Source organism: Aquarana catesbeiana, linkage group LG07 (genome assembly GCF_042186555.1).
Source record: "Aquarana catesbeiana isolate 2022-GZ linkage group LG07, ASM4218655v1, whole genome shotgun sequence".
In the NCBI taxonomy this organism is placed as follows: domain Eukaryota; kingdom Metazoa; phylum Chordata; class Amphibia; order Anura; family Ranidae; genus Aquarana; species Aquarana catesbeiana.
In genome coordinates this window covers 3,175,067-3,200,274 of record NC_133330.1, presented here as the reverse complement: position 1 = coordinate 3,200,274, position 25,208 = coordinate 3,175,067, and the positions used below count along the sequence as shown (strand labels likewise).

Below are 25,208 nucleotides of genomic sequence, written 5' to 3'. Positions count from 1 at the left end.
ATCAGACCTCCTCTTCTCAGGTCCCCCGCCCACGTTCCTGGCTCCTCCCACCATAGACAGCTGTGCTCTCGAGCCACCCTGCATGCGTCTAGTGACACAGGCAGCGGGACTTGGCCCCGCCCCCCTCATCACTGGCTTCGATTCGCAGCTGCCTCAGCAAAATTTCCTTTCAAATCTGGCTGTTCGTGAACATAATGAATACGAATTTATCCGAAGTTACAAATTATCTGAAATAACGAATGTCGCATCTAAACAGCGGAATGAATTATTAATAATAAAATGTTTTCATTGTTATTTATTATCATTAAGTTGTTACGTTCCATTTGTTTAGATTAAATTCGGATTCGTTACGTTCAATAACAGCCACGTTTGAAAGGAAATTCCACTACCTATAATTTTTCGTTCTTATTTTCAAATTTTGATTTCCGAATTTCCATTTTTGAATATTCTGAAATATTTGTTAAACGGATTTTCGTTAATTCAGATATTTGTCGAAATTTCATTAAAACGAATTCGGAACTAAACACGTCTAGCTTGAAGCTAGATGGATGGATGGATGGATGGATGGATTTCTGGACATAGCTAAAGCAGAGCACAAAATGACTACTCTACACATTTACTGCATTCCTTGCGTTACACTTTAAAGAAGAATGAGTAATGAAAACATAAATGGCGGCTATTCATTCATGTGTAATCACAGATCTCTAATAAATCTCATCTTTACAGCTACAATTATTGCCCGTCAGTTCCTCCCCTGGATGAAGCCCGATTTATGGGTGTTCCTATTATGGGAGATCTGTTGGTCAGTCCTATGTATGTGTTCCAGACAAGCATGTGAAGAAATGTCATCAGCACACCAAGGATTCCTAGAAAGGGTCCAAAGCTCTACTCCATGGTCACATGATAAATAAACGTTTTGGAGTCACGCAGGGCCCCTTCGCAAGGCAAGTGACTCTCCTGATGAAGGGGCCCCACACGGCTCCGAAACGTTGCTGTATATCTATCATGTGACCATAGAATAGAGCTTTGGACCCTTTTGAGGATTCATTGGTGTGCTGATGACATTTCTTCACTTGGAGTATCCACGGTTTCCAGCCTATGGTCATTACAGCACCCAGCAATCACTGAACAGCCGGTCATGTTGAACGCGTGCGTGGAGAATACTGCGTTTGGACCAGAAAGTGATGTGGACACGCCCCCTTTTTACCTGCATGAGAAATAACATCAATCAGTCCCCGGCAAGCACCTGATGCTGGAGATGAGCAATATCAATCACAACTAATTAGGTATTTGTTTCCTAATAAACAGTCTGGTCAACCAATGGTAAGGTGGGGGGTTGTGCAAGGTGAACTGTGCTAGTCATAAGCGTGTGCACCGGGTGTGCCTGTACACCCCATGTGGCACAGATTCCCCCTGCTGCCTGGGCCCTTATGTCATTTACTGGCCCCTTCCTTTTGTGAATGAACACAGTGAGTGATCGGTAATGATCAGTCAGTGTGTTCATGCATAACTGAAGCATAGTAAACAGTGTTTTATAGTTATTGTTTCGTAGATATATAAACACGTGAGTTTGAGCTTTGGGGTGCACACCCTAACACAATAGGCTGCACACGCCTATGGTGCTAGTTCAGTGTCCACAGCACCTGTCACCATAAGAAAGGACTGCTACATGCATTTTGTCCCCTGGGGGGCAGCAGATGAGTACTGTGACTTCAATAATCTGTAGATTAAAAAAAAAAAACACTAGACAGCCCCCCCCCGTGCATAGTACATTGAAAAGAACCCCTTCAAGTGATGTGCAAAGGATAGTCTACAGTCTCAGGACCCTCCCCCCCCCCCCACAGGATAGTCTGCATTCTCAGGTCCCGCCCCCACACAGGATAGTCTACGTTCTCAGGACCCTCCCCCTTACAGGATAGTCTACGTTCTCAGGACCCTCCCCCTTACAGGATAGTCTACGTTCTCAGGACCCTCCCTCTTACAGGATAGTCTACGTTCTCAGGACCCTCCCTCTTACAGGATAGTCTACGTTCTCAGGACCCTCCCTCTTACAGGATAGTCTACGTTCTCAGGACCCTCCCCCTTACAGGACAGTCTACGTTCTCAGGACCCCCCCCCCCACACAGGATAGTCTGCATTCTCAGGTCCCGCCCCCACACAGGATATTCCGCGTTCTCAGGTCCCGCCCCCACAGGGTAGTCTGTTTTTTCAGGTCCCAACCCTACACGGTAGTCTGCGATCTCAGGACCCTCACCCCACACAGGATAGTCTACGTTCTCAGGTCCCGCCTCTACATGTTAGTCTGCGTTCTCAGGTCCCGCCTCTACATGTTAGTCTGCGTTCTCAGGTCCCGCGCCCACACAGGATAGTCCGCATTCTCAGGTCCCGCCCCCACACAGGATAGTCTACGTTCTCAGGTCCCGCCCCTACATGTTAGTCTGCGATCTCAGGTGCCTCCCCACAAGGTAGTCTGCGTTCTCAGGTCCCTCCCCCACACAGGATAGTCCGCGTTCTCAGGTCCCGCCCCTACACAGGATAGTCCGCGTTCTCAGGTCCCGCCCCCACACAGGATAGTCCGCGTTCTCAGGTCCCTCCCCCACACAGGATAGTCCGCGTACTCAGGTCCCGCCCCCACAAGGTAGTCTGCGTTCTCAGGACCCGCCCCCACACAGGATAGTCCGCGTACTCAGGTCCCGCCCCCACAAAGTAGTCTGCGTTCTCAAGACCCGCCCCCTCGAACGCTGTTCAGAAGTTCCTCTTTATCGCTCCGGTACTCGCTCTCCTTCCACTGCTGCCGGAGCTCCAGCAGGATCCTCCCGATCTCCTTCCCGGAAGAGACTCCCAATCGGCGGAGGTCGTGCCCGCTGACCGGGAAGCGAGGAAGAGTCCAGCCTTCCATCTCCTTCAGGAGGCGCTCCTCACCTTGGTACTTCAGCAGCTCGCACACCTTCTTCTGGATATCCACGTCTCGGGACTGGTAGAGAGGGAGCGAGAAGTAAAAGCAGATCACTAAAATATTTTAGGTTACAGGTAAAAAAAAATGTTTTCATTAATCCCTGACGATCCTGCCATAAAAGGTTCTTGTTCAGGCACTTCCTGTTTATCTTCTGATTAGCTGATGACGATGACAGCACAATATAGACTATAAATGTGTTTTGAAGGTCATTGCACGGCTATGCTGCTCTATTGTCACCCTCCGGCCAAACCGCTAAATACACCAAACGGCAATCAGAGGTGAGACGTTTTATCTGCTGAAAGATTTGTATTTTTGTCCATCCAGTCTTGAGATTTACACAGCCCTGTCTGTGTTGAGTGTTTAGGTGTGACCTCATATTATACGGTTTTGGTAAATCTAAAAGGAAAAGTGTATAATGTATGGCATGGCCAGCCATAGTATGTGAGGCCCCCGCTGTGCATTGTGGGATAGATCACAGCAGTCAGTAAATAACAGAGGTGATATCTAGAGACGGCCCTTTTGGTCGGGGCCGCAATCTTTCACAAAAAGTCTTGGTTTACGTCTTACTTTTATTTGAGCAATTACTACAAAGTACATCATTGCTGCACAAAGCGTTGTGTCATCTCCATCCTGTCTGTACAGAACACAACAAGAGTTCTATTTCTTCTCCGTCCCCCGAGGACACAGCTATTCAGATGCAGTTGGGTTATACAACCCAAGAAAAATGATCCCAGGAGGACAGAAATCATTCCTCCAACTCTGCTGAGAAAGAAGTCCTGACCTCATTTTTGTGCTCACCTTTTTTTTGTGTTTTTTAATTATTTTCTCCATTTAATCTAGATTTCTTGCTACATTGCTGCTTGAGTTGAGCTCTATAGAGCAGCCATCCGGATCGGCCTTTCCTCAGCCTCACCTTGGAGGCCATATCTGGACCCCGCTGGCTGAGATGTGTGGGGCTCATCTGACCTCTGGGCCCTGAGCTCTGCATTGTGGCACTTTCCACACCTGGCTAGACAGGTAAAAGGTAACCGCGCGGCACTTTCCAATTCCAAAGCCTTCCTGCAGCCCCTGAGCACGACCCCGTCTCCAAAGACTCTGCAGCCCCCGAGCACGACCCCGTCTCCAAAGACTCTGCCGCCCCCGAGCACGACCCCGTCCCCAAAGACTCTGCCGCCCCCCGAGCACGACCCCGTCCCCAAAGACTCTGCCGCCCCCCGAGCACGACCCCGTCCCCAAAGACTCTGCCGCCCCCCGAGCACGACCCCGTCTCCAAAGACTCTGCCGCCCCCCGAGCACGACCCCGTCTCCAAAGACTCTGCCGCCCCCCGAGCACGACCCCGTCTCCAAAGACTCTGCCGCCCCCCGAGCACGACCCCGTCTCCAAAGACTCTGCCGCCCCCCGAGCACGACCCCGTCTCCAAAGACTCTGCCGCCCCCCGAGCACGACCCCGTCTCCAAAGACTCTGCCGCCCCCCGAGCACGACCCCGTCTCCAAAGACTCTGCCGCCCCCCGAGCACGACCCCGTCTCCAAAGACTCTGCCGCCCCCCGAGCACGACCCCGTCTCCAAAGACTCTGCCGCCCCCCGAGCACGACCCCGTCTCCAAAGACTCTGCCGCCCCCCGAGCACGACCCCGTCTCCAAAGACTCTGCCGCCCCCCGAGCACGACCCCGTCTCCAAAGACTCTGCCGCCCCCCGAGCACGACCCCGTCTCCAAAGACTCTGCCGCCCCCCGAGCACGACCCCGTCTCCAAAGACTCTGCCGCCCCCCGAGCACGACCCCGTCTCCAAAGACTCTGCCGCCCCCCGAGCACGACCCCGTCTCCAAAGACTCTGCCGCCCCCCGAGCACGACCCCGTCTCCAAAGACTCTGCCGCCCCCCGAGCACGACCCCGTCTCCAAAGACTCTGCCGCCCCCCGAGCACGACCCCGTCTCCAAAGACTCTGCCGCCCCCCGAGCACGACCCCGTCTCCAAAGACTCTGCCGCCCCCCGAGCACGACCCCGTCTCCAAAGACTCTGCCGCCCCCCGAGCACGACCCCGTCTCCAAAGACTCTGCAGCCCCCGGAGCACGACCCCGTCTCTAAAGACTCTGCCGCCCCCCGAGCACGACCCCGTCTCCAAAGACTCTGCCGCCCCCCGAGCACGACCCCCGTCTCCAAAGACTCTGCGGGCCCCCGAGCACAACACCCGTCTCCTAAGACTCTGCGGGCCCCCGAGCACAACCCCGTCTCCAAAGACTCTGCGGGCCCCCGAGCACAACCCCGTCTCCAAAGACTCTGCCGCCCCCCGAGCACGACCCCGTCTCTAAAGACTCTGCAGCCCCTGAGCTGACCCCGTCTCCAAAGACTCTGCTGCCCCCGTCTCCAAAGACTCTGCCACCCCCGAGCACGACCCCGTCTCCAACAGAACCAAATGCCGCTGTCATCCCCTAGATCAGGGGTGTGAAATTCAATTTCACTTTGGGCTGCATCGGCAGTATGGTTGCCCTCAAAGGGCCGGTTGTATCTGGGATGTGCTGTGTAGAGTTCAGGGGTGCGCTTTGCACAGAGTGCAGGGTTTAGGGGTGCCCTATGCACCCCAACCCCCAAAGCTTCCTCACATCTCTACTCTCTCCTAGCTCTAGTACCCCCCTGTGTAGGTAGGTGGCTCTGCAGGTAGATCGTATTCTCAGATTCTGGAGATCTGTCCCTGCCGTGAGTGTGCGGGATCGGTTAGATCCGGGAGGTGCTGAGAGCAAAGCTCTCCCTTGTAAAACATAGAAGGTTTCTGTGTTTACAAGTGACAGTGGGGAGCTGATGTGGCGGAATGGAGTTCTGGCTGCAAAGCTGGGTGGGAGGGCCACATGAAAAGGCCTGGCAGGTCGCACTCAGGCCCCTGGTCTTGTTTTTGACATATGAGGGGACAGTCCTGTTGCTAAAACTGATCAAAGCCCAGAGGCGTAACGAGAACCTTCAGGGCCCCGGTGCAGCAAGCCATGAAGGGCCCCTCTCACCCCCTCCATCTGCGCTCCAGGCTTCCAGTTCTGGGAGGGCGTCTATGGACACCCTCCCAGAAACCTGCATCCCACGTGCCCCCTGGGGCGTGCATTCAGCACGCTCTGTGACTGCTGTGTCCTTCAGTCACAGCTGATCACAGTAAAGGGCCAATCACAGCGCCCTTTATCATATGATCAGCTAATCACATGTAAACAGACTTGCTGGTTATCAGCAGTCCTTTCCTCCATGCTATGTCTGTATGAGGAAAGGAGAGCCATTAACTGTCAAGACCGTCAGTACATGGTTTATACTGATTATCAGTGCCGCCTATCAAAGCCCATCAGTGGCACCTATCAGTGCCTCCTCAACAGAACTCTGAGCTGAGAGCGTCTCTCTCATACAGCCCAGAGCCTGCACTGACAGTTCCCCTTTCCTCCCCCCGGCATAGGAGAGGAGAGAGCTGGACCTGCTCCTTCTCCTCCCACCCCTCTCCTCCATTGTGCACCGCAGGAATTGCGAATGATGAAATTCAGCTGCTCAGCTTCACACTTCCCACAGTGCACACAGGAGGAGGAGAGGTGTGGGAGGAAAAGGAGCAGATCAGCTCTCTCCTCTCCCATCCGTGCGAGGGGGAACTGCAGGCGCTGGGCTGTATGAGAGAGACGCTCTCAGCTCAGATCACTGCAGCTAGCAACCCTGCTGGGGCCCCCTGACAGTGTCGAACGCTAGGGCTCGGTGGCAAGTGTAACCTTTGTGACCTTGGTAGTTCCGCCATTGTCCCAGCCTATAGAGCCTTGATGGTTCTAGGGACATCTACACTGTATCCTCTGAGGAAAAATGGCACCTGTAATCTGGAACCCGGTACACCTATAGTTATGGGGTCTTCTGCATCAGTGAGTCTTCCTCAGCTCCATCGGGTTGGGCAGAGTCCACAGGGACATTCACCCTCAGGCCGTACAATACACTCAGTTTTTTGTACACAGATGGCAGAGGTTCTAGATGTTCTGTGGCGCTATCCCCAGTTTATCTCAGCCCACCCCCCCCCCCCCTCCTCCTGGAGGCCATAGATCAGTTTTGGTCACAGTTCCTTTGACTCCAAGTTCCAACATCACTTCGGAACTATAGGGTGTCGTGTTGGTCCTCACCGATACAACACTGAGGCATGCTGGGTAATAGTGTTATAATTGGGGGCTGGTTTATGATGTGTCAGTTTGCTATTGTCCAAATCACCCTGTAGGTGGCAGCATAACCCGACTGTACTGTTTTACATTTTCCTCTCCTTGCGATTGGCTCATCATTTATTTTGTTTTTATTTTTTTTTTTCAAAAATTCTGCAGAAAGTCAATTTACCGAAATTCTAAACAGTAGGAACTCCGTGTCTGTAAGATCATTTCTGCCATAATATCATAAAGGGATGTTGGGGGTCGGGTGCAACATTTCATTTTTTTTACATTTATATTACACTAGCAAGTATCAGGTGGTTACAAATAAAGCAGAATGCAGTTAGTTTCCATTTCTTTTTGCTTTTTCACTTGATATTGCAGCTGAGAACTAGGAGCGCACACTTGTCCACTGCCAGCACTAACGATGGATAACAGCCAATCATTGTGATTACATGGGGGGGAGGGGTGTTTACAAACTCGCTGGTTGTAACTGTCTTTGCCTCCCTCTGGCACCATGACAGCTAAGGAGGCGGGGTTGTTTTGTAAACAAACCCATGTGGTCACAAAGATTGGTCTGTCAGTGAGCACATGATCGGGAGCCATTCAGAGTGGTGCATTGTGGGTATTACAAGACCAGCGTTGTGCATTGTTCACCTACAGATTGGGTGCGCTGGCTGTACTCACGTCAATAATGTAGTCCTGATAGGGCTTCAGTGGCGCTCTGTCCGCGTGCTCCGCCCTCAGGTCTCGCCTCTCCTTCAGTAGAAAAAGCGCCAGGCCTTTCTCCTCTTTGGAGATCTTCAGCCTCAGATCCAGTTTCTGGATGGAGTCCGGGTGGGAGAAGAGTGCAGTCAGGAGGGTCATGGGTCTGGGAGATAAGTGCTCGGCGTGTGAACAGACCTGAGAGAATTCCTCCAGGTTCCCGTCTTCTGGTAATCCTGGGAACAAAGCGGGAGAGGCTCCGTCATTGCTAGGACTGTGAATGGGACTTGCCACGTTTTCTGGAAAAAAGTATTTCATCGGCTGTGGATTTTGTATGTCTGCCCACCGACAAAGAAACGATCCGTCTATCATTTTAAATGGTCGGTTTATTATAACTAGGGTTGTCCCAATAACACTCTTTAAGACGGAGTACAAGTACCGATACTTTTTTTTAATGTCAGTAGATTATTTTAATTGTTTACAATTTATTTTTTGTTATGTTTTTAGTTTTTTTTACAATGCTTTCTTTTTTGGGGGGGGGGGTTAATTTTTAGCAGCCCTGTTAGGGGGCTTTTCATGAGATATCAGGGGTCTGACATCTCCCCTTTGAGACATAGAAAGGGATTGAGGACAGAGATTCCCCACTCCCTTTCTCAGCAGCTTCAGCTGTACTGAAAATTAATAGAGAGGAGACAGCGGCTCCTCTCCATTCATAAACTGAGACATTGTAAACACAGGTTATGTGAATGGACAGTCAGCGATCACCTACTCTGCTCCTCAGAAAAGGAAGGAGCCGAATTTACCGTCTCTTACCTCCGCTCGCCATCCTGACAGATCTAGGACAGAGGGGGACACCGAGGGGGACAGCAGAACGAAGGGGGACTGGAGTGGCCTAGCCAGTCTCCAGACCTTGATCCTATAGAAAGTATAGCCCATTCCAGCCTTGTGTAGGTCTACAATCTTCTCCCCGACATCCTTGGACAGATCTTTGGTCTCGGCCATGGTGGAGAGATTGGAATCTGATTGATTCTGTGGACAGGTGTCTTTTATACAGGTAACAAGCTGAGATTAGGAGCACTCCCTTTAAGAGAGAGAAGAGAAGAGTGCTCCTAATCTCAGCTCATTACCTGTATAGAAGACACCTGGGAGACAAAAATCTTGCTGATTGATCGGGGATCAAATACTTATTTCACTCATTAAGATGCAAATCAATTTATAACTTTTTTAGAAATGTGTTTTTCTGGATATTTTTGTTGTTATTCTCTCACTGTTATAATAAACTGATCGTTTCTTCGTCAGTGGGGCGAACGTACAAAATCAGCAGCCGATCAAATACTTTTTTCCCCTCACTGTACACAGTTCTCTCAGACCCCACCTACTGTCACTTACCTTTCTCGGTTCCCTCTCTGGCTCAGGTGTCACAACCAATGAAATCATAGGTGTGTGCCTCTTAAAGGGGTTCAAGCAATGCTCCGGCCTTTGCCTGAGCCCCTGTCCTGTGTTTGTTTTTCGCATGTACCAACCTTGGCCGCTGTTCAGGTTTGCTTGTCTGCCCCCCCCGCACCTGTGCTCATCTGCCCTCACCCCCCCCCCCCCGCCCCCCACACCTGTGCTCGTCTGCCCCCCCACCCCACCCCACCCCTGCGCTCGTCTGCTCCCTCGCACCTGTGCTCATCTGCCCCCCCCCCCCGCACCTGTGCTTGCCTGCCCCCTCCCCCCCCGCACCTGTGCTCGTCTGCCCCCCCCGCACCTGTGCTCGTCTGCCCCCCCCGCACCTGTGCTCGTCTGCCCCCCCCCGCACCTGTGCTCGTCTGCCCCCCCCCGCACCTGTGCTCGTCTGCCCCCCCCCGCACCTGTGCTCGCCTGCCCCCTCCCCCCCGCACCTGTGCTCGCCTGCCTCCTCCCCCCCCGCACCTGTGCTCGTCTGCCCCTCCCCTCCCCGCACCTGTGCTCGCCTGCCTCCTCCCCCCCCGCACCTGTGCTCGTCTGCCCCTCCCCTCCCCGCACCTGTGCTCGCCTGCCTCCTCCCCCCCCGCACCTGTGCTCGTCTGCCCCTCCCCTCCCCGCACCTGTACTCGCCTGCCCCCCCCCCGCACCTGTGCTCGTCCGCTCCCGCACCTGTGCTCGTCCGCTCCCTCCCCCCGCACCTGTGCTCGTCTGCTCCCTCCCCCCCACACCTGTGCTCGTCCGCCCCCTCCCCCCCACACCTGTGCTCGTCCGCCCCCTCCCCCCCACACGTGTGCTCGTCCGCCCCCCGCACCTGTGCTCGTCCGCCCCCTCCCCCCGCACCTGTGCTCGTCCGCCCCCTCCCCCCGCACCTGTGCTCGTCCGCCCCCTCCCCCCCGCACCTGTGCTCGTCCGCCCCCTCCCCCCCGCACCTGTGCTCGTCCGCCCCCTCCCCCCGCCCCTGTGCTCGTCTGCTCCCTTTACCCCCGCCCCTGGGCTCATCTGCTCCCTTTACCCCCGCCCCTGGGCTCGTCTGCCCCCTATCCCCCCGCCCCTGGGCTCGTCTGCTCCCTTTACCCCCGCCCCTGGGCTCGTCTGCCCCCTATCCCCCCGCCCCTGGGCTCGTCTGCCCCCTATCCCCCCGCCCCTGGGCTCGTCTGCCCCCTATCCCCCCGCCCCTGGGCTCGTCTGCCCCCTATCCCCCCGCCCCTGGGCTCGTCTGCCCCCTATCCCCCCGCCCCTGGGCTCGTCTGCCCCCTATCCCCCCGCCCCTGGGCTCGTCTGCCCCCTATCCCCCCGCCCCTGGGCTCGTCTGCCCCCTATCCCCCCGCCCCTGGGCTCGTCTGCCCCCTATCCCCCCTGCGGTTGGGTCTGCATTGACTATTGTTAAACCACAGCGGCCGAATGTCCATCCATGTATGGCGCCTTTAGACATCACATCCTGGGGGATCCCATGTCCCTCAGGAAAATCCCTGCCAGATGAAGAATAGGATAAAAAGTAACACCCACCGACATGTGGAGCCACGCCCAGCTCATATATAAGCTGCATCAGATGAGTGATGTGTCTTCCCTCCAAGATCTTCTTCAGTTCCACCCAAATCCTCTCCCCCGAGATCCCGCTCAGCCCCCCGGCATTGTCCCTTATGGCGTCCAGTGTAGCCGAGCTGTGAATTCCCGACTTCTCCGTGATCTTCCCATAGAACCTGCCGGAAGAACATCATAGGAACCCAAACGTTATATTCATTCATAGATTATATATGGCTGAAAGGAGGAGGAGGACCTCCAGGTTCACAACTGTCCCCTCCCCCGAGGAGCTCAAAAAGGTGTACTGTCCACTGCCCCCACCCCGAGGAGCTCATAGGAGGTGTAATGTCCACTGCCCCCCCCCCTGAGGAGCTCATAGGAGGTGTAATGTCCACTGCCTTGTGTACCCCCCCAATGTCCATTGCCTTGTGTACCCCCCAATGTCCATTGCCTTGTGTGCCCCCTACCCCCCAATGTCCATTGCCTTGTGTACCCCCCCAATGTCCATTGCCTTGTGTACCCCCCCAATGTCCATTGCCTTGTGTACCCCCCCAATGTCCATTGCCTTGTGTACCCCCCCAATGTCCATTGCCTTGTGTGCCCCCTACCCCCCAATGTCCATTGCCTTGTGTACCCCCCCAATGTCCATTGCCTTGTGTACCCCCCAATGTCCATTGCCTTGTGTACCCCCCCAATGTCCATTGCCTTGTGTACCCCCCCAATGTCCATTGCCTTGTGTACCCCCCCAATGTCCATTGCCTTGTGTGCCCCCCACCCCCCAATGTCCATTGCCTTGTGTACCCCCCCAATGTCCATTGCCTTGTGTGCCCCCCACAATGTCCATTGCCTTGTGTACCCCCCCAATATCCATTGCCTTGTGTGCCCCCCACCCCCCAATGTCCATTGCCTTGTGTGCCCCCCAATGTCCATTGCCTTGTGTGCCCCCCAATGTCCATTGCCTTGTGTGCCCCCCAATGTCCATTGCCTTGTGTGCCCCCCAATGTCCATTGCCTTGTGTGCCCCCCAATGTCCATTGCCTTGTGTGCCCCCCAATGTCCATTGCCTTGTGTGCCCCCCAATGTCCATTGCCTTGTGTGCCCCCCAATGTCCATTGCCTTGTGTGCCCCCCAATGTCCATTGCCTTGTGTGCCCCCCAATGTCCATTGCCTTGTGTGCCCCCCACCCCCAATATGAGCTCAAAAAAGGGTTGATGTTGAGATGTTCACATTTTTTGGGACTCTGCTGAATGATTATATTTCTTACCGGAGGTATCGCAGGATTCGCAGATAATCCTCCTGGATGCGTTTTGCCGGATCGCCCACAAATCGGATGCAGTGACTCTTCAAATCCTCGTAACCATTGAAGTAATCGTATAACGTGCCATCGAATCCTGGGGGGGGGGAGCGATTAAAGGGACATTTCCATCCACAACAGACACTTCTGTCTTACCTGGGGGGGGGGGGCAGCTTCTTATATCTCTGAGAGTCCAATCAGATGAGATTTGTGTCTCAGCCCCTCCCCCAAAGCAGTAATTAAAATGTGCAAACCCGTACCTCGCCCTACCCCCACCCTGAGTTTTCATTTTATTCCAAGCACTAGAATCCCCAGAAGAGGCAATTTTTCCAAAATACTCCAAAAGATCAGAGAGTGTACGCTATTAATAACCCCGCCCCTTTCCTCACCCAAAAACATGGAGTTGATGGTAAGGTCCCGCCTCTCCGCGTCCTGCTCCCAGTCCGTGGTGAACTGCACCTCGGCGTGCCGTCCGTCCGTTATCAGGTCCACCCGCAGAGTGGTGATCTCAAAGTTCTGATCGTTAATCTGCAGAGTGAAGAGATTAGAAGTCCTAAATCTGCAGCACGAGGACGAACCGCGCACGGGGGGAGGAGCCAGAGAGCGCCAGAAATGACGGAGAAGGACAATGACATATTCTACACACAGCTTCATGTCCTGGAAATCATTCTCCTACACAAGCAATGTGAACCGGACCTAAAGGGTACGTTCACTGTTACACTAAAGATAAAAAAGCTGAACCAACCCCAAATACCCCAGCCAACCACCCCCGGACCTTGGCCAACCGCCCTCCGCTGAACAATGTGGTCATGATAGGTGAACCAACCCCACATACCCCGGCCAACCGCCCCCCAGACCCTATAAAGAGGACCTGTCACCTCCTATTACTGTCACATGGGATGTTTACATTCATTATAGACCCCAGATCTCTCCATAAAGAGGACCTGTCACCTCCTATTACTGTCACATGGGATGTTTACATTCATTATAGACCCCAGATCTCTCCATAAAGAGGACCTGTCACCACCTATTACTGTCACATGGGATGTTTACATTCATTATAGACCCTAGATCTCTCCATAAAGAGGACCTGTCACCTCCTATTACTGTCACATGGGATGTTTACATTCATTATAGACCCCAGATCTCTCCATAAAGAGGACCTGTCACCTCCTATTACTGTCACATGGGATGTTTACATTGCTTGTGACAGCAAAAAAAGTGAACAGCTTAAAAAAAAAAAAAAGAAAAAAATTTATTTAAAGTGCCCAGTCCTCCCATGCCAGCGCGCTAAGGCGAACGAGTGCATTGTTCCGCACGCAAACAGCGACCGCCCCACATATGTGAGGTATCACTGCGAACGTCAGATCACGGGCAGTAATTCTGGCACCAGACCTCCTCCGTACATCTGAAGTGGTGACTTGTAAATGCTTATAAAAGCATCGCCTATGGATAGTAACATTTACGTAATTTACCACCGTACGCACCCATGCGTAATTTGTAAATTGTGACATGTTTGGTATCTATTATCTATTTAATTAGCGTAACATCATCTTTTATACAGAAATGGGTTGTGTACTGTTTTTGTTTGCATTAAAATTCAAAAAAGTGCATTTTTTTTCCCCAAAAAATTTTGTTTGAAAAATCGCTGCACAAATAACGTAAAAAAATTGCAACGATCACCAATTTTTTCTCTAGTGGCCTCTGTGTTAAAAAAAAAAAAGAAAAAATATTATATATATATATATATATATATATATATATATATATATATATATACATATCTGTTTTGGGTGTCCCAAGTCATTTTCTAGCAAAAAAAAAAAAAAATACTTTTTACATGTAAACAAACAAAAGTGTCAAAAAGAGACCCGGTGTGGAAGCGGTTAAAGTTTCCAATTTTGACTGAATCATAAATTTAGCCAGAAGCCCCCCTCCCCTCCCCCGCGGTGCCGTTCATCGGTCGGTTTTGTGGTTGGGCCCAGGCCGCGCCGCGCCATTGTCCGCACTCACCCTGGCGGTGACGGTGCCGTGTTTCTCCCCCTTGTTGTTGATCATTCTGATCCCGGACTTCAGGAAGAGATCCTTCATCTGCTCCGGGGTGGCGGTGGTGGCAAAGTCGATGTCGTGCGGCTGATTCCCCAGAAGGAGGTCCCGGACAGCTCCGCCCGCAATGCGCAATTCGTACTTCTCCCGAGCGAACAGGCCTGAGATAAAAGACAGATCCGTCACATTGTATGTATAGAGCGCCCAACACCGGGACCTCACTGGAGGAGGAGCTCAGGGGAACACTACATCTAAGAAGAGATTTCCTCCCACTTCCTGTTGTGTCACCATGACAGGAAGTGAAGGGAAATCTCCCCAGGGGGACCCTAAACCCCCTTCAGGATGTGTAGACAAGGACCGGCATGGCGGGTGCTGCTGGGTAGAGGGGGGAGGGGAGCCGAGTGGACGTGTCCCCCCCCTTTCTTCTTGCTGAGCTGGAAGCGGCATGTAAAACATCACCCCCTCCCCCCCGTGTCTCACCTGTCGGGGTCTCCTCCCCTCCCCCCCGTGTCTCACCTGTCGGGGTCTCCTCCTCTCCCCCCCCGTGTCTCACCTGTCGGGGTCTCCTCCCCTCCCCCCCCGTGTCTCACCTGTCGGGGTCTCCTCCCCTCCCCCCCCCCCGTGTCTCACCTGTCGGGGTCTCCTCCCCTCCCCCCCGTGTCTCACCTGTCGGGGTCTCCTCCCCTCCCCCTCTGTGTCTCACCTGTCGGGGTCTCCTCCCCTCCCCCTCTGTGTCTCACCTGTCGGGGTCTCCTCCCCTCCCCCCCGTGTCTCACCTGTCGGGGTCTCCTCCCCTCCCCCCCGTGTCTCACCTGTCGGGGTCTCCTCCCCTCCCCTCCCCCCTCTGTGTCTCACCTGTCGGGGTCTCCTCCCCTCCCCCCTCTGTGTCTCACCTGTCGGGGTCTCCTCCCCTCCCCCCTCTGTGTCTCACCTGTCGGGGTCTCCTCCCCTCCCCCCCGTGTCTCACCTGTCGGGGTCTCCTCCCCTCCCCCCTCTGTGTCTCACCTGTCGGGGTCTCCTCCCCTCCCCCCTCTGTGTCTCACCTGTCGGGGTCTCCTCCCCTCCCCCCTCTGTGTCTCACCTGTCGGGGTCTCCTCCCCTCCCCCCTCTGTGTCTCATCTGTCGGGGTCTCCTCCCCTCCCCTCCCCCCTCTGTGTCTCACCTGTCGGGGTCTCCTCCCCTCCCCCCCTGTGTCTCACCTGTAGGGGTCTCCTCCCCTCTCCTCCCCTCCCCCCCTGTGTCTCACCTGTCGGGGTCTCCTCCCCTCCCCCCTCTGTGTCTCACCTGTCGGGGTCTCCTCCCCTCCCCTCCCCTCCCCCCTCTGTGTCTCACCTGTCGGGGTCTCCTCCCCTCCCCCCCTGTGTCTCACCTGTCGGGGTCTCCTCCCCTCCCCTCCCCCCCCTGTGTCTCACCTGTCGGGGTCTCCTCCCCTCCCCCCTCTGTGTCTCACCTGTCGGGGTCTCCTCCCCTCCCCCCTCTGTGTCTCACCTGTCGGGGTCTCCTCCCCTCCCCCCCCCCCGTGTCTCACCTGTCGGGGTCTCCTCCCCTCCCCCCCCGTGTCTCACCTGTCGGGGTCTCCTCCCCTCCCCCTCTGTGTCTCACCTGTCGGGGTCTCCTCCCCTCCCCCTCTGTGTCTCACCTGTCGGGGTCTCCTCCCCTCCCCCCCGTGTCTCACCTGTCGGGGTCTCCTCCCCTCCCCTCCCCCCTCTGTGTCTCACCTGTCGGGGTCTCCTCCCCTCCCCCCTCTGTGTCTCACCTGTCGGGGTCTCCTCCCCTCCCCCCTCTGTGTCTCACCTGTCGGGGTCTCCTCCCCTCCCCCCTCTGTGTCTCATCTGTCGGGGTCTCCTCCCCTCCCCTCCCCTCCCCTCCCCTCCCCCCTCTGTGTCTCACCTGTCGGGGTCTCCTCCCCTCCCCCCCTGTGTCTCACCTGTAGGGGTCTCCTCCCCTCTCCTCCCCTCCCCCCCTGTGTCTCACCTGTCGGGGTCTCCTCCCCTCCCCCCTCTGTGTCTCACCTGTCGGGGTCTCCTCCCCTCCCCTCCCCCCCCTGTGTCTCACCTGTCGGGGTCTCCTCCCCTCCCCCCTCTGTGTCTCACCTGTCGGGGTCTCCTCCCCTCCCCCCTCTGTGTCTCACCTGTCGGGGTCTCCTCCCCTCCCCTCCCCCCTCTGTGTCTCACCTGTCGGGGTCTCCTCCCCTCCCCCTCTGTGTCTCACCTGTCGGGGTCTCCTCCCCTCCCCCCTCTGTGTCTCACCTGTCGGGGTCTCCTCCCCTCCCCCCCCCCGTGTCTCATCTGTCGGGGTCTCCTCCCCTCCCCCCCCCGTGTCTCACCTGTCGGGGTCTCCTCCCCTCCCCCCTCTGTGTCTCACCTGTCGGGGTCTCCTCCCCTCCCCCCCCGTGTCTCATCTGTCGGGGTCTCCTCCCCTCCCCTCCCCCCTCTGTGTCTCACCTGTCGGGGTCTCCTCCCCTCCCCCCCTGTGTCTCACCTGTCGGGGTCTCCTCCCCTCCCCTCCCCCCCCTGTGTCTCACCTGTCGGGGTCTCCTCCCCTCCCCCCTCTGTGTCTCACCTGTCGGGGTCTCCTCCCCTCCCCCCTCTGTGTCTCACCTGTCGGGGTCTCCTCCCCTCCCCTCCCCCCTCTGTGTCTCACCTGTCGGGGTCTCCTCCCCTCCCCCTCTGTGTCTCACCTGTCGGGGTCTCCTCCCCTCCCCCCTCTGTGTCTCACCTGTCGGGGTCTCCTCCCCTCCCCTCTCTGTGTCTCACCTGTCGGGGTCTCCTCCCCTCCCCCCCCCGTGTCTCACCTGTCGGGGTCTCCTCTCCTCCCCCCTCTGTGTCTCACCTGTCGGGGTCTCCTCCCCTCCCCCCCCCGTGTCTCACCTGTCGGGGTCTCCTCCCCTCCCCCTCTGTGTCTCACCTGTCGGGGTCTCCTCCCCTCCCCCCTCTGTGTCTCACCTGTCGGGGTCTCCTCCCCTCCCCTCTCTGTGTCTCACCTGTCGGGGTCTCCTCCCCTCCCCCCCCCCGTGTCTCATCTGTCGGGGTCTCCTCCCCTCCCCTCTCTGTGTCTCACCTGTCGGGGTCTCCTCCCCTCCCCCCCCCGTGTCTCACCTGTCGGGGTCTCCTCCCCTCCCCTCTCTGTGTCTCACCTGTCGGGGTCTCCTCCCCTCCCCCCCCCCGTGTCTCATCTGTCGGGGTCTCCTCCCCTCCCCCCCCCGTGTCTCACCTGTCGGGGTCTCCTCCCCTCCCCCCCCCGTGTCTCATCTGTCGGGGTCTCCTCCCCTCCCCTCCCCCGTGTCTCATCTGTCGGGGTCTCCTCCCCTCCCCCCCCCGTGTCTCACCTGTCGGGGTCTCCTCCCCTCCCCTCTCTGTGTCTCACCTGTCGGGGTCTCCTCCCCTCCCCCCCCCCGTGTCTCATCTGTCGGGGTCTCCTCCCCTCCCCCCCCCCGTGTCTCATCTGTCGGGGTCTCCTCCCCTCCCCCCCCCCGTGTCTCACCTGTCGGGGTCTCCTCCCCTCCCCTCCCCCCTCTGTGTCTCATCTGTCGGGGTCTCCTCCCCTCCCCCCTCTGTGTCTCATCTGTCGGGGTCTCCTCCCCTCCCCCTCTGTGTCTCACCTGTCGGGGTCTCCTCCCCTCCCCCCTCTGTGTCTCACCTGTCGGGGTCTCCTCTCCTCCCCTCCCCCTCTGTGTCTCACCTGTCGGGGTCTCCTCCCCTCCCCCTCTGTGTCTCACCTGTCGGGGTCTCCTCCCCTCCCCCTCACCTGTCAGGGTCTGCAGCCCCTCAGTGAACAAGGCCTTGAACTCCGGGCTCTGCAGCCTCATGGTGGACAGCCTCCTGCAGCTGGTCAGCACTCTCCTCAGCATGTGTCCCCCTCGGAGATCACCGGCCACACCGATAGAGGCCTCTGGAGGATCTCTCACAGATGTCTCCGGTGCCGGAGGGAGATTTCAGCCGGCGGCCATCTCTCCGAAGACCAAAACAACAAGACGGCTATGAGGAAAATCTCACCAAAGATGGCGGCCGAGGGAGGACAACACGCAGCAAAACAACCCGAGGAAGCGGAAGGTGTCCAGCCTTCTTTTAAAGGGGCAGGCTCCTCGGAAATGTTCACTCATCTGATCACAAAAGTCATTATTTGTTTTTTTATTAATTAATTTATTTATTATTTGGACACATTTAAAGGGGTTTACACAATTAAAAAAAAAAAAGACACAATCTCCTGTATATTATGTGGAGGGGCCCCACAGACTAGCAGTCCCTGTCTCTCAGGGCTCGTGACTACATCCGACGTAAACGCCGGCCAATGAATCAGTTCAGACGCCACAACAACCTCCGAGATCCCTAAAGGGCCAGCAGACTCCATGGATAAATGTCCGCCTTCTGACGGTGAACTTCTCCTTGGTGCCTCTCTGGCGGGAGGAGTTCTCACCTGTACCAGCAGAAAAGGTCACCGCTTACACCTGTGAGTTCCAGGAACACGCGTGGAAACATACAGGAAGGTGCATTATTGCGCTCCTTCTGGAAACACGCAAAAAAAAAAAAAAAAAAAACGCTACAAGCATGCTGCACTTGTGGTGCCATTAATTGTTAATAACGCCGAATGCAGCGAACAGTCGCGTGTCGTGTTTTGTGACAAAGGCGCTGCAAAAAAATCCCGTGAGGCTCCACACCTGAAAAGGTGGCCGAGCTCCTTTGTGGCACATAAGCACAGCCCATTGATTGATACGCCCTTTGTGTGATGCGCAGAAATGCGTCAAAACAATGCATACGGGAATGTGCGTTCCCGCTACTCCTCGTGTAAATGGGGCCTAAAAAAGCTGGAAAGGCTCCGCCCACCTCTAAAGGATTATTTCTTAAAGGGGTTGTGAACTCTCATGGTTTGCATTCTATGCATTAAAGTGAAAATCCTTCTGTAGTGCTGCGCCCCCCCCCCCCCAGCCCCCCGTTTTACTTACCTGGACGCCGTCATCCTCTGTCCGGGAACGAGCGCACCATCTGTAGCCGGTGTCTCGTGTCCTGATTGGATAGATTGATAGCAGTGCAGCCATTGGCTCCCGCTGCTGTCAATCAAATCCAATGATGCGGCGCCGGGGGGTGGGGCCGAGTCCTGCATTCTGTGTGAATGGACACAAATGGGGGACACTGGAGCGCGTCCGCACGGGTGTCCACCAAGGAGAGCACTTCTCCAATGTGGACGCTGGATGTGGGGAGGAGCCACCAGCGCCGCTGAGGGACCCCAGAAGAGGAGGATCGGGGGCCACTCTGTGCAAAACGAACTGCACAGTGGAGGTAAGTCTGATATGTTTGTTATTTAAAAAAAAACGAAAAAAAATGAGGGTTTACAATCCCTTTAACTTCGGATAAATTCGTATTCGTTACGTTCACTAACAGCCAAATTTGAAAGGAAATTCCAATACCTGTAATTTAATAGTTAATTTTTATTTGTTAGTTAATCTGTTGAATTTTCGGATTTTCTTTCTTAATTTCGGATTTTTGAATTGACAAATTTATAAAGTTCCGAAGTTACAAATATGCAAATTTACCAATTTATGAAGTTACATATTTGCAAATTTTCCAATTTACGAATTTTCAAATTTTCGAATTTATCAGTTTACAAATTGTGATCATGACGAATGACCCGAAAAATGAAAAACAAAAACAAAAAACAAATGAAACGAAAACGAACAAACTTTTCGGCTCTGCACATGTCTAATCATAATAATAATAATAATAATAATGAGCTTTAAATGACTCCTGAGAGTTACAGAAGCTCCACCCACCTATCCTAATGTCAGAACCGCCCCCCCCCCCCCATCAGTTTATCATATTTTATTATCTTTTATTGATTATCTATATTCCAGCTTCCTCCTTGTTGCGGATCTCCTCCCTCTCGCACGCTGCGCTCCTTCCATCCTCTGTGGTGGGGATTTTGTATCTGCTGGACAGAAGATAAAAGAGATTTCCCAATTCTCCGCACTCTGAAGATAACGGTTGGAGATAAAACGTCTCGCTGTGGACCTGGCACTACTCCAGGAGACACATTTTAAAAGTGGTAACCTTCCCATATTGAAAAAAAAAATTCTTTCCATTGGTGTACCACTCCACTAATGGGTCCACTAAGACCCGTGGAGTGTCCATACTCATCTCAAATAGAGTTCCTGGGAAATGTACGGATATAAAATCTGATCCAGAGGGAAGACACTTGTTCCTTAGGGGTGGGATTGGTGGTGTTCAGGTGAACCTTGCAAACATCTAAGCACCTAACTGTCACCAAGACCACTTCCTTAATAAAATCATAGAATGCCCTATTGGAGTTCACTGGGGGCCACCTCATAGTAGGCGGTGACTTTAATGTCCTGCTAATTCCTTCTGAGGACACTTCCTCAGGGAATTCTTCAGTCGCACCTAACTTTACGAAAACGAATATCCAGGGCACTACACAAGGCACAGTTGATTGATGTCTGGAGACTCCTCCACCCGACTGAACGTGACTACACCTTTTATTCTACCCCACACAAACATTACTCAAGGATTGACTACTTCCTACTTCCACATGCCCAACTGCACGCCCTTCGAGATCCCAAGATAGGGTCCATTACGTGGTGTGACCACGCCCCTGTCCTGCTGGCGTACGCCCTGACTGACAACATCACCGCTAGATCAAAGACCTGGAGACTAAATGAAAGCCTCCTACAGGACGAAGAGGTACTTAAAGATGTACTAAAGGAATTAGATGATTACTTTAAAACCAATAATACTCCTGACAGCGACCCCGGAATTGTGTGGGGAGCCCATAAGGCGGTGATCCGCGGAGTCTTCATTAAGCATGGGGCGCGCATTAAACGGACACGCTCTCTTCTCCATGACTTACACTTAGCGGAAGCAAGACACAAACATGCTCAAACTCCAGCTGGAGAGGCGGAAATTATGCAATTACGTAACAAAATCACCGATTTAATGTAGTTTCGGGCGAAAGCCGAGCTACAAATTTGTCGTCGAGTAACGTACGAATCGGGGAACAAATGTGGTAAATTACTTGCCAAATCATTGAGGGAACAGACCCTTGCTGATTATATCCCCCACATTATGTCGTCTTCTGGTCAGAAGATTACACACCCACAGAAGATAGCAACAGAGTTCAGGGAATTTTATTCTTCCCTTTACAACTTACAAAAGACACCGCAACCGCAAATTATCTGCTTAAATCTGGTATGCCTAAACTACCAGCAGAATTCAGTGAGTTACTAGACGAACCCATCGCCTTGGAAGAATTACAGAAGGCAGTGGCGTCCATGAAATCAGGGAAAGCACCGGGACCGGATGGCTTTACAGCCCAATACTACAAAATTTTACTACCGTCCCTGGGAGAACCCATGCATAAACTCTTCAACTCCCTGGATTCTGGAGCACATATCCCCAGGGACACCCTAAGAGCACATATTACGGTAATCCCCGAGGAAGGGAAAGACGCTACGGTCTGTGGGGAGCTATAGGCCAATCTCACTACTTAACCATTTCAATACCGGGGGGCACTTATACACCTTCCTGCCCAGACCAATTTTCAGCTTTCAGCGCTGTCGCAGTTTGAATGACAATTACGCGGTCATGCTACACTGTACCCAAACTACATTTTTATCATTTTGTTCCCACAAATAGAGCTTTCTTTTGGTGGTATTTGATCATCTCTGCGGTTTTTATTTTTTGCGAAACAAATAAAAAAAGACCGAAAATTTTGAAAAAAATAAAAGTTTTGCTTTTGTTTTTGTTTAAAAATTTTGTAAATAAGTAAGTTTTCTCTTTCACTGATGGGCACTGATAAGGCGGCACTGACAGGCACTGATAAGGCGGCAGCGATGAGGTGGCACCAATGAGCGGGCACTGATGATGGGCACTGATATGAGGCACTGATGGGCACTGGTAGGCGGCACTGATATGCAGCACTGATGGGCATTGATAGGCGGCACTGATATGCAGCACTGATGGGCATTGATAGGCGGCACTGATGGGCACTCATGGGTGGCACTGGGTGGCACTGTGGGCACTGATGGGCACTCATGGGTGGCACTGGGTGGCACTGGTGGGCACTGATGGGCGACACTGATGGGCACTGATAGGCTGCAAAAATGGGATCTTATGGGTGGCACTGATGGGCACTGATAGGTGGCACTGCTGGGCACTGATAGGCATCCCTGGTGGCACTGGCAGTGGTAGGCATTGGAGTGGGCACTGATTGGCAGCTGCCTGGGCATTGATTGGCAGCTGCCTTTGCACTGATTAGTTTTTCCCTGGGGGTCTAGGGGCATACCTGGTGGTCCAGTGTGGCTGGTTTCCCTGGTGGTCCTGGGCGGCTTCCCTGGTGGTCCTGGGTAGGATCCGAGGGGGGGCTGTGCTGATAAACAATCAGCACAGACCCCCCCCCCTGTCAGGAGAGCAGCCGATCGGCTCTCCTCTGCTTGCGTCTGTCAGACACGAGTGAGGAAAAGCCGATCACCCGCTCTTCCTATTTACATCGTGATCAGCCGTGATTGGACACGGCTGATCACGTGGTAAAGAGTCTCCATCAGACTGACACCCCGCAACAACGATCGCCGCGATGCGCACCCCCAGGGGGGGGCACAGCGGCTCAATATCCTGAGGACGTCATATGACGCCCAGTCAGGATATTGAAACCACTTTGCCGCCGTCATTCTGCTATATGGCGGGAGGCAAGTGGTTAATGTTGATCTCAAAATGTTTACGAAACTACTGTCTACTAGGATCCAAACATACCTCCCATCTTTGATCCATTTAGATCAGGTTGGTTTTGTCCCCACAAGGGAAGCCAGGGACAATACAACTAAAGTACTCAACATACTACACGTAGTTAATCAGAATAAGACTCCCTGTATCTTCCTAAGCACGGACGCGGAGAAGGCCTTCGACAGGGTGGTTGGAACTTCATGACCTCTGTCTTAAAGCGGGGTTCCACCCAAATTTTGAACAATATCTGTATGTATTCTCTTCCTTGCCTAGATGCTGACATGCCGTTTAAAAAAATTTAAATCGCCGTAATTACCTTTTATTTTTCTATTCTTCTTTGCACTTCCTGGTTCTCCTCCCGTGGGAGTAGGCGTGTTTCTAGCCTCTCCCAGACTCCTGGGAGCTAGTCTCAGGCTTCCCAGGATGCCACTGAGCATGTGCGGGAATGAGCGGTGAATGCTGGGAGCACAGCATTCACCACATCCAGGAAATAAATGCTTGTGGGCTTCAAATGCCCACAATGAAGATGGAAACCGCCTGCAGTGAATAATATAAGTTATTCTTTCCGACGAAATCTGACACAGGCGGACATATTACACACAATATGTGAGTATGTAATGCTGAGAAGAAAAGTTTGTGAATTAACTCAAAAAAAAAAAAACGATAGGTAGGTGGACCCCCGCTTTAAGACATGTAGGACTGGGAGACAGGATGCTAAATTGGATTGATTCAGTTTACACGGACCCCACAGCTCGGGTCCGTGTGAATGGAGTCCTGTCAGCCCCCCTTTGCGATCAGGAATGGAACACGCCAGGGGTGCCCATTATCCCCACTCCTCTTCGCCCTGTCTCTGGAGCCCTTTCTGCGAACTGTACGTGCCCACCCGGATATAACCGGAGTGACTATGGGAAAGACACAGCAGAAAATTGCAGCTTACTCTCACTAACCCAATAGTTTCTCTCCCCAATTTGCTACAAGAATTCAAAACATATGGTAGTATTTCCAACCTGAAGATCAATTTTTACAAGTCTGAAGCTATGAGTGTGGGATTGCCCTCACGCCTTCTCACTGCTCTAAGGGATAGTTTCAATTTCAAATGGACTAACACAGCCCTAAAATATATATTCCCCCCAAAATGTCCCAGTGATTTGCTCTGAACTTTCCTCCACTATTGTCCTCGGTCCGGGCCTTACTTACCGCTTGGAACACAGGGTTACATTCATGGTTTGGTAGATGCGACATCCTCCCAAAGTTCCTGTACCTTCTACAGGCTCTACCGATCCAAATACCCTCTCATTATTTTGACCAGACCAGTGCCCTTTTCTCTGACTTTATATGGGCAAACAAACGGCCCAGACTTAATAAACGACTGCTCACACTACCCAAACGATATGGAGGCTTGGCGGTACCAGATCTCCGCAAATACCAGCAAGCAACCCATTTGCCCAGACTTATTGACTGGAACCGGCGTCAGCCCACTAAATTGTGGACCTAGCTGGAGCAGACCCAAAGTGCTGTACCACTGAATAGAGCACCCTGGTGTCACGACTTACTACCACGAACGATGAAGAATCATCCCTTGATAGGTGTAACTATGCGAACTTGTTCGTCTCTCTTCACACGCTTACAACTTGCGTCTCTTAGCTCCCCGTTACGCCCGATTTTGGGAACTCCAGATTTCGCTCCAGGATACATGGACCCAGTCTTTTGATCCCTGCGTGGCCTAGGCTATTTCCAGGCATCCCACTTTGTCACAAGTGGTCGGTGGCCCTCCACAGCTGACCTCATGAGCCCAGAAGGGCCGTTTCGTCTAGATTTCTGGAGGGCTCTTCAACTTAATCATTATCTTAAAACATTACCTCCTCCTGGAAACCTTGATCGGACCTTGACTACCTACGAAACTTATTGCTCAGAGGAGGGAGCCCTACCTCACACGCTGTCGGCCACCTACCAATTGTTGATTACACCACCAGAAAACCACCAAATACACGCCCTCGGGGCATGGGAAAGGGATATACAGTGTACCTTTACGTCACGGCAAAAACAAAACATTCTATACATCACATCATGGCCTTCTGCTCTGCATCGCTGCACGCCGCTCCTACAACCCACAAGGTCGGACTTCTTTGGCCTGGATCCCCTGGTTGAGCATGCATCTCCACTGCCCCTAGACAGCCATTACCCCCATCTACCCCCCCCCTCCTGGGACACCGTAACCCTCATAAGAAATTGGATGGCATACAATCTGGGGCATCATATAGGATTACTGCACTTGCTCACCGGGCCTGACCATACACCCCCCCTTCTAAAGACCCACAGTCTCCTGCCTGCATAGGCCTTTTCTTGGCCCTCTCCAGATTGGAGCCTACCTAGG

The 25,208-nt window shown here is 53.8% G+C and overlaps 1 protein-coding gene across 1 annotated transcript; it reads right to left on the bottom strand.

Moving 5' to 3' along the window:
* Positions 1-1,859: 1,859 nt before the first annotated feature.
* On the bottom strand, positions 1,860-18,021 carry TRNT1 (tRNA nucleotidyl transferase 1). Its single transcript, XM_073591532.1, has 7 exons — positions 17,856-18,021; positions 14,076-14,269; positions 12,452-12,590; positions 12,033-12,159; positions 10,755-10,948; positions 7,782-8,035; positions 1,860-2,974 (listed from the first exon to the last, which is right to left on the bottom strand). The coding sequence occupies exons 1-7, from the start codon at positions 17,956-17,958 to the stop codon at positions 2,720-2,722; spliced, it is 1,266 nt and encodes a 421-aa protein (XP_073447633.1). The 5' UTR covers positions 17,959-18,021; the 3' UTR covers positions 1,860-2,719.
* Between the last annotated feature and the right edge of the window lie 7,187 nt (positions 18,022-25,208).

What these genes read in the sequence shown, in the direction of transcription:
- TRNT1 (XM_073591532.1), bottom strand. Translation starts at nt 17,958, where the DNA reads ATGCTGAGGAGAGTGCTGACCAGCTGCAGGAGGCTGTCCACCATGAGG. An exon ending in CGAATCCTGCGATACCTCCG is followed by an intron (nt 10,949 to 12,032) that starts GTAAGAAATATA and finishes TTCTTCCGGCAG; the next exon opens with GTTCTATGGGAAGATCACGG. An exon ending in GGGCGTGGCTCCACATGTCG is followed by an intron (nt 8,036 to 10,754) that starts GTGGGTGTTACT and finishes CTTTGTTCCCAG; the next exon opens with GATTACCAGAAGACGGGAAC.